Below are 8,669 nucleotides of genomic sequence, written 5' to 3' on the forward strand. Positions count from 1 at the left end.
AATGGGGTTTTTTCTCTATCATTTATATAAAAAGGGTGTGTTGATTGGTTTATATCAAGCAGTTTTTAACTTTTAATATCTTTTTCATTTTTAGAGGTGTTTGAAAAGGACAAAAAAATATTTATCACATACTCTTAGGCCTAAAAAATATAAATATAAGCTAATTAAAAGCTAAAAATCTGATATGACCAACTTATTACTTTTAACTTTAAAATTTATAATAAACTACTTTAAAAAATTAATTCAAACACCTCACTAAATTATCAATTAATGCTCATTGAGAAAAGAAATCTTAAAAATCAAGTATTTTATAAAATAAAATAAAAATCATGTCAAGTCAAATAATTACCACTGGTGACGGAAGTAGGAGTATGTTATGAATGAAGAATTTTTACAACATAAAAGGGAGATACACTATGCTTCAATAAAAGGTTGAGGGGCTGGGTGGCTCAATCACCCGACCAAAGGAAACTCCAAACACCATTGGGAAACGTTTTCCTCTCCAACAGTTGAAAAGACAAACAACACATGGACCTCTTCTCAATTTTAACTATAATTAACTCCTTCACATATTATTTCATTTTTTAGGGAAATATTTTGAAGTTAAAATTTGAATTAAATTTTAGTGAGTGAAATAAAAAATTTCCTTTTTAAAAATAAAATAAAATACAGAAATAGGAGAAGAAAAATGGGGAGGAGATTATAAGTACACCAATAAGGTGGAGAATTTTTTAAATATCCAATTAACTGAATTATTAAAATTTTCAAGTGAAATTTCTTTCAAAACTACTATGATCCACTTTTTGAAACTTGAAAATTGTTTTGAAGGCAAATTTTTAAAATCTAATTTAAAATCGATTTAATTCAAAATATAGAGGAAACTCTCTCGTGTCAATAATAAAAAAGACAAACAACATAAAGGACCTATATCCCAATTTTAAGCATTATTAAGCCCTTCTTAGCAATCTGTTCATTTTCTCTGTTAAGGGAGAGACCTATAAGATTCCAATTTTTGTTCAGCTAATGAACGGCCTTGGCTTTTCCTTTATCTCAACTCTCCCTCTCTAGCTTTAAAAAGATTTCCTTCACTTTTGGCTCCTCAAAAATTTAACTACTCCTACTCCCTGCATGCAATAATGGCTATTGATTGTATGATCACAAATGGAAAATCACCCATGCTAGATGAGAAAAAAACATTGATTTTTGATGCATCCCATATGAAACGTGAGTCTAACATTCCCACACAATTCATATGGCCCGACCACGAGAAGCCTTGTGCCGTAGCACAACAACTTGCCGTACCCCTTATTGATTTAAGAGGTTTCCTTTCTGGTGACTCCGACGCGGCCCAACAAGCATCTAAACTTGTTGGGGAAGCATGCCGGAGTCACGGTTTCTTTCTTGTAGTCAACCACGGAGTTGAAGCTAATCTCATTTCTAATGCACATCGTTACATGGACACGTTCTTTGACTTGCCACTTTCGGAAAAGCAAAAAGCTCAGAGGAAAATTGGTGAGCATTGTGGTTATGCTAGTAGCTTTACCGGAAGGTTTTCGTCAAAGCTACCTTGGAAAGAAACACTCTCTTTTCGATACTCTGCTGAGGAAAATTCATCTCACATAGTTGAAGAGTATTTTCAAAGGACATTGGGTGAAAGTTTTAACCATCTTGGGTACGGACAATCGACTATTTGCAAAATCTTTCCGTTTTAATTTATCTGTTTTGATAATTCTATAATTACATCTTTTCACATCTAATGTTTAAGATGATATAATTAAAAGACATTTTGATAATTAACCTTATTTAATTACACAGGAATGTTTATCAAGAATATTGTAATTCCATGAACACACTTTCTCTTGGGATCATGGAACTCTTAGGGATGAGCCTAGGTGTAGAGAAGAGCCACTTCAAAGAATTTTTCGAAGAAAATGACTCGATAATGAGACTCAACTACTATCCACCATGCCAGAAACCAGAGCTCACCTTAGGAACGGGGCCTCATTGTGATCCAACATCATTAACCATTCTCCATCAAGATTGTGTTGGGGGACTTCAAGTTTTTGTGGACGATGAATGGCGTTCCATTACTCCAACTTTCAATGCATTTGTGGTTAACATAGGCGACACATTTATGGTAAGCTAACGTATTACAAAGAGAGAAAAACCGTACATATATATATATATACTCCAATGAACAAGTTGAAATTTTGATGTAGTGGGGTTAATTTTAAGATAGTTTTTTCCCTTTTGCAGGCACTATCAAATGGAAGATACAAAAGTTGCCTGCACAGAGCAGTAGTAAACAACAAGACTCCTAGGAAATCACTTGCTTTCTTTCTTTGTCCAAACAAAGATAAGGTGGTGAGCCCACCAAATGAATTGGTGGACTCCAACAACCCTCGAATATATCCCGATTTCACATGGCCTACACTCCTTGAATTTACTCAAAAGCATTATAGAGCTGATATGAACACTCTTCAAACTTTCTCAAATTGGCTTCAACACAATACTACTGCACAACTTTAAGATTCAAGACCTTCCAATTTTCTTTATAATTAAATATCATGTCTACGTCACCATCCAAGAAAATGAATATGACAATGTACGCAAATTGAAGGGAATTAGTGAAAGCTTAGGGGGAAGAGGCATGACGAAAATTTGGAAGGTAAGAAAAAGAGGACACATGTTCATGAAAAGTTGAGTTAAAAAAGTAAATATAGAGGAGATAGGGAAGAACAAGGAAAGGAATAAAAGTGTTGTATAACTTAGTTTTGTTTATTTGACCTATTTTATTTTTATTTTTAACGGCTTCCTTTTTCAATTTCGTGTTTCAAATCTTTGAGGAATCCCTGAGCCGGGACGGCTCGAGACCAAAACGAAAATCAAATGCATGTCTTAAATTTTAACTAATAAATTTATATACTTTCTTATGAAGTTTATTTTTCTAGAGCAAGTTGTTAATAACTTTTTATAATCAAGTTATTTAATAATTCATTTTTAATTAATATAAGAGTTGATCCATTTAATTATTTCAGAGATAGTATTTCAGATGTAATAATTCTCACGTTTTATATGAAAAATGAGGCCTCATTTCCTTTTGATTAACCCATTAGAGACACTCCTGCTTGGAGCAATAATAAAATTATTTTTACTTCGAATCATAAAATTAATTCCTAATATTTGATTCAGGATAAATTGTCTACGCTATATTCTTTAGAATATGACATTTTTTCAAACCTTGCGTGAATGTAGGAATATGCTTAGTACACCAAATCGCCATTTCATAAAGCATTGCGAATTGATGGTTCTCTTATATATGGCTCAGGTTACATGAGGGAAACAATAGTGCTTCCTGGACAGTTAAATATTTGTTTTTACAAAATGTCACAAATTTTGTATGGACTTACTTGATGATAGCAAAAAATTGATACTATATATTAGATGCATCGAAAAGATCCAAATAGAAAGAGATCGAGGGGTCCACATAGGGGATCATTTCAAAATACTAATAGGTCCATAAGTAAGAAAGAGAGGATGAGTGGAGAGTTAGGATAGAATCCAAAATGTGTATTGATAATATATAGGCAGAGCTTTCAAAATTAGGATATGGATTTTTGTGCAAGTGTGTTTGTTTTTATTCTTGGCATTTATTTTATATCTGGAGATTTGGATGTTTGTGACTTTATGGATTGCTAAGGAACACTGTCTTGCTCTTTGTCCTTGTATGCTGCAACATTCTTCCTACGATATTATATCATTCAAATTCATGAGGCAAAAAAACACAAAAACTAATCTATATATAGTTTATTTGTAAACTATAATAAATTATTTGTGGAGGGAGCGCTAGTCCCTACGTAACTCTAGCTTCATATATATCACTCCCGTCGTTTTTGTGTTTTTGTCCACATTTATATTTTAAAATTTAAAATTTAGATGTTTGAAAAACTATATGAAAAATATTATATAAGTTACAATTTTTATCATATTAATATGATAAAAAATATATTTAAAAATATTAATCAAAATTCATATAATTTAACTCTCGAGAAACAAAATGTGACAAGTAAAAGTGAACAGATCAGGGAGTAGAACTTTTGATCCCTCAACTGTTGACAATTTTTTTCTTGATCATTGTGACGTTTTACTAAGCACATTGAGGGTAATTTGCATTGATCATTGTGACATTTTACTAAGCACGTTGAACCCTCAAGATATATATATATATATAAAATAATTCAAATTTATCCTTCTTTAGTAATTGAGGTCTGATGTGCCCTCGCATTTTTTGAACTACGAGGCTTAGTTTTGAGCCATATGGCTAATCTGTGTTAAACATGTTCTATGAAGGGCAAATTTGAACAAATTTGGACAAATTTAGTAATGGAGAAGGTAGATCTATCCCAACTATTAATGGAGAAAAAAATTGAACCATTTAGCATAGTTAAGTGATAAATATGACCGTTTTTCTTGTTTCTTTTTAGCAGCTCGGCTTTATGACTAATGAAAATACTTTGTCTAAATTCATACAAGGTGAAATGACCGGTGTGATAAATCCTTGCACTTGTATGAATATGTATTCTGTACCTTTTTACTTAATCATTTATCAACTAAACTCTTAAACTCAATGAAACTCAATATTTTAAGCCTTTCTAATCATTGACCAAACTTTTTAATTATTGAGTTGACACAAATACGTAATTTCCCATGTAGAAGGAGCATAACCATCAAAATTTAAACTAAAAATAATTTTTTTTAACAAGACCAAAAATAAAATAATTGTAAATAATTTTTTTTCACTTCTTTCTTCTTTTCCCTCCCCACCCCACCCCACCCCACCCCATTTCTTTTTCTCCTTTTTATCACTCCATTCCTTCTTCCCCATCCAACCCCCATTTCTCTCTTTCTCTCCTCTCTAGCCTCTCCGATTTCTTTTTTCTCTTTCCTTTTTTTTCCACATTTTCTTTCTTTACAGAGAAACAAAAATGTATTATTGTTGTAGATCTATTTTTTCTTTCTATTTTTATGGGTGATTTACAAACCATAAGGTGACAAAGCTTCAATAGTCTTGAAGAATGAAAAGTGATTATCAGATGTCTTTCTGAAATTAAGTGAAATATGTTATGTAAAATTGTGTACAAATATTAGGATATATTGAGGTATTTTAATGATGATTTCTTGGCATCAATGGAGAAAAGGAAATTATAGTGGTTCAACTGGTGGATATAGACATTGGTAAAAAAATACGATTAAGAGTTGCGAATGATGGAAATGTCAAAATATTGGGAATAAATCCGCCATAGAAATAATATTTGTGGTAATAAAAATAATAAAAGCGGAATACAATAATACGGTTAATCAACAAGAAAAAAGAGCAATAATGACATCAAGATTTTACGTGGAAATCCTTCTGAATAAGGAAAAAAATTACGAGCCTAGACAAGCGAATGAAATCAGTATAGCAAGAAATTATACACTTGTAGATCTGAGCAAATACTCTAAACACCACTACAAATTCAAAAGAAATATGCCTCTTTTTATTTTCCCACCTCTCTACAATATCATTCACACTCTTTATTTCTTCCTCGCAGATTATTTTCCTCTATGATGCCTTACTCTTCTTTTCTCCCCTTTGTGCTTTTTTGGTGTGTCTAAGAATGAGCTAATGAGCTCCTTTTTATAGACAAAAAATCTATTCCCTTTGATGTCATTAACATCAACTAGAAATCAAAATTCAAATTTTGGTAGGTTTCTTGGTAGGAAAAAATTGTGAGATTTGGTTGTTGAGATTTTTCAACAACCAATCCACATTTTTGACTCACCAATTTTTCAACCAAACAAAAAAAGAAATTTGTGGCATAGAAGGGATACCAACAAATCTCCCCCTTGAGTCCTATGCACTTGAAGGAGAGAACACTTGCTTATTAGTTTGAGTGCATCCTGATAAGTTCTTTGCACAATTCAAACTTGTCTCTCGATACCATCTTCATCAGCATATCTGAAGGATTCTCACTAGTTGGGATCTTCATGAACTACAAAGATCTGTCCTCTATTTTTTTTGAATCCAGTGATATCTCACATTAATATGCTTTGTCTTTGCATGATACATGGTGTGTTTGCTCAAGTTTATTGTACTTTGACTGTCACAATAGACAACATATTCCTTCTAATGCAATTCAAGTTCTTGAAGAAATTATTTCAGCCATACCATCTATTTTTCAACTTCAGTAGCTGCAATATACTCTGATTTAATTGTAGAAAGTGTGACACACTTCTGCAACTTTGACTACCATAATATAACTCCCTCTAAAAATGTAAACAAATATTCAGTAGTGAATTTTCTATTATCAAGATCACCTGTCATATCCTCATCTGTATAGCCCTTCAAAATTGGATCAAATCCTTCAAAACGCAAGCAGTGTCCTGTGGTACTTCTCAGGTATCTAAGTATCCACTTAAATGCTTTCTAGTGTTCTTTTTTAGGATTTTCAAGGAACCTGCTAACAACACCAACTGCATGAGAAATATCAGGTCTGGTACATACTATTGTATACAATAAACTCCCAACTGCTGAAAAGTAGGGAACTTTGGTCATATTTGCTTTCTCCTTCTTTGTTGTAGGACACATCTTCTTGCTCAGCTTCAGATGACCAGCAAGAGGTGTGCTAACAGCTTTAGCAAGCGATCTAGTACACATTTAATGTACTTTTTCTGAGATAGCCACGACTTTTTACTTTTTCGTTCTCGAACAATCTTCATCCCCGGAATTTGTTGCGTTGAGCCTAAGTCTTTTGTGTCAAATGACTTGGAAAAATCTCCTTTTAAATTGCAAATCAACTCCTTGTCCTATCCTACAATCAACATGTCATTCATATACAACAACAAAATAAAGTTATTATCAGAAAATCTTTTGAAGTATACACATGCATCAGAATAGGTCTTTGTGTAAGTTTGACTATTCATGAAAGATTCAAACTTTTTGTACCACTATCTTGGAGCTTGATTCAACCCATAAAGACTCTAATTCAATTTGCACACCATGTGTTTACTTTTAATATTTCAAATCCTTCTGACTGCTCTATATAAATTTCCTCTTCTAATTCTCCATGAAGGAATACTTTTTCACGTCCAGCTACTCCACTTGAAGATCTATGCTAGCTGCTAGGCTCAAAAGAGTTCAAATAGAAGTCATTTTGACAATAGGTGAAAAGATTTCATTAAAATCAATACCTTTCTTTTGTTCAAAGTATTTTACTACCAAATGAGCTTTATATCTGAGCAGTTTGCCATTTCCATCTTTCTTAAGTTTAAGACCCACTTGCACTTAAGTGGTCTCTTATCTTTTTGAAGTTCAACCAACTTGTATGTGCCATTTTTCTATAGAGATTCTATCTCTTCTTGCATAGCTTTCATCTATTAGTTCTTTTCAAGATGAGACAATACTTCTTTAAGATTTTTTGGCTTCTCGTCATTATTGACGAGGACATACTCTGAGAAAGTGTACTTGGATGATGCTATCCTTTGCCTTTCTGATCTTCTCAGAGTTTGAGATTGTTTTTCTTCTTCTTGAGAAGGATACTCAACTCGCTTGGTATAATTACCAAGTTGATCCCCCTGCTTAACAACCTCATTTGATTTTTCTCCCTGCTTAATAACCTCATCGGTCATATTTTCTACACTTATGGAATAATTAGAAGTAGAAGGATTGGCAAGATTAGGGACTATATCATTTTTTTTCTTAGCCTTCTCAGAAAGATTATCTATAATTCCAACTTCACTTTCTCAAAAGATTACATCTTTGATTCTGATGACCTTCTTCTTAAAAGGGTCGCACAATATGTACCCGAACTCTTCATCTGCATATCTAATGAATATGAAGGAAACTGATTTATCATCTAGATTGATTATTTGCCCCTTCGATAGATGTGCAAAAAATTTGCAATAAAAAACCTTTAGATTCGCGTAGAACACTTTCTTATTGGTCTAAACTCTTTCTGGAAGTCAAACTTCAATGGAACTGATGGACTACGATTGATAAGATAACAAGCTGTCTGAACTGCTCCACTCCAGAATGACTTAGGCAATTTAGCCATTTTGAGTATGCTTCTCACCTTCTCAATAATAGTGAGATTCATTCTTTCAGCTACACCATTGTGTTGTGGAGTTTCAGAAACTGTATTTTCATGTCTGATCTCATGACTTGAATAATACTTTTCAAATTCTCTAGAAGTATACTCACCTTCATTGTCAGTTCGGAGACGCTTTAACTTTCAACTTGTCTCCCTTTCTACCAGAGCATGAAACTTTTAGATTACTTGAAACATATGATCTTTAATTTTCAAGATATAAACCCACACTTTTTGTGAAATAACATCAATAAAAGTAATAAAATATTTGTTACAATCCGATTCTATGTCCATCGGACCACAAATATCAGAGTATATCAAATTAAGTATATTCAACTTTCTTTAAGATGATGTTGCTTATCAAATAAACAACATTCACAAGGTTTTATCGTCGTACCTTTGATAAAATAAATGAGTAATTTCTTGGCAAGAATTTGCAATCCCTTCTCTCTTATATGACCCATTTTTTTATTTCAAAAATCTACAGAAATCTCTTCGTGAGCCAAATTTAATTCACCTCGGCATATTTCTACATTTTTCCTA

The 8,669-nt window shown here is 32.6% G+C and overlaps 1 protein-coding gene across 1 annotated transcript; it reads left to right on the plus strand.

The window, feature by feature from the left end:
- The first annotated feature begins 1,030 nt into the window (after positions 1–1,030).
- Positions 1,031–2,959, plus strand: LOC129895172 (gibberellin 20 oxidase 1-A). Its single transcript, XM_055970850.1, has 3 exons — positions 1,031–1,672; positions 1,816–2,137; positions 2,257–2,959. Exons 1-3 carry the CDS (start codon positions 1,137–1,139, stop codon positions 2,527–2,529), a joined length of 1,131 nt encoding a protein of 376 aa, XP_055826825.1. The 5' UTR covers positions 1,031–1,136; the 3' UTR covers positions 2,530–2,959.
- The last annotated feature ends 5,710 nt before the right edge of the window (positions 2,960–8,669 follow it).

This window comes from Solanum dulcamara, chromosome 7 (assembly GCF_947179165.1).
Source record: "Solanum dulcamara chromosome 7, daSolDulc1.2, whole genome shotgun sequence".
Taxonomy (NCBI): Eukaryota; Viridiplantae; Streptophyta; class Magnoliopsida; order Solanales; family Solanaceae; genus Solanum; species Solanum dulcamara.

Excerpts from the sequence above, each read along its gene's own strand:
- LOC129895172 (XM_055970850.1), top strand. The coding sequence starts at position 1,137 with ATGGCTATTGATTGTATGATCACAAATGGAAAATCACCCATGCTAGAT. Across the intron at positions 1,673-1,815 it reads GAAAGTTTTAACCATCTTGG|GAATGTTTATCAAGAATATT; the intron begins GTACGGACAATC and ends TTAATTACACAG. Across the intron at positions 2,138-2,256 it reads ACATAGGCGACACATTTATG|GCACTATCAAATGGAAGATA; the intron begins GTAAGCTAACGT and ends TCCCTTTTGCAG.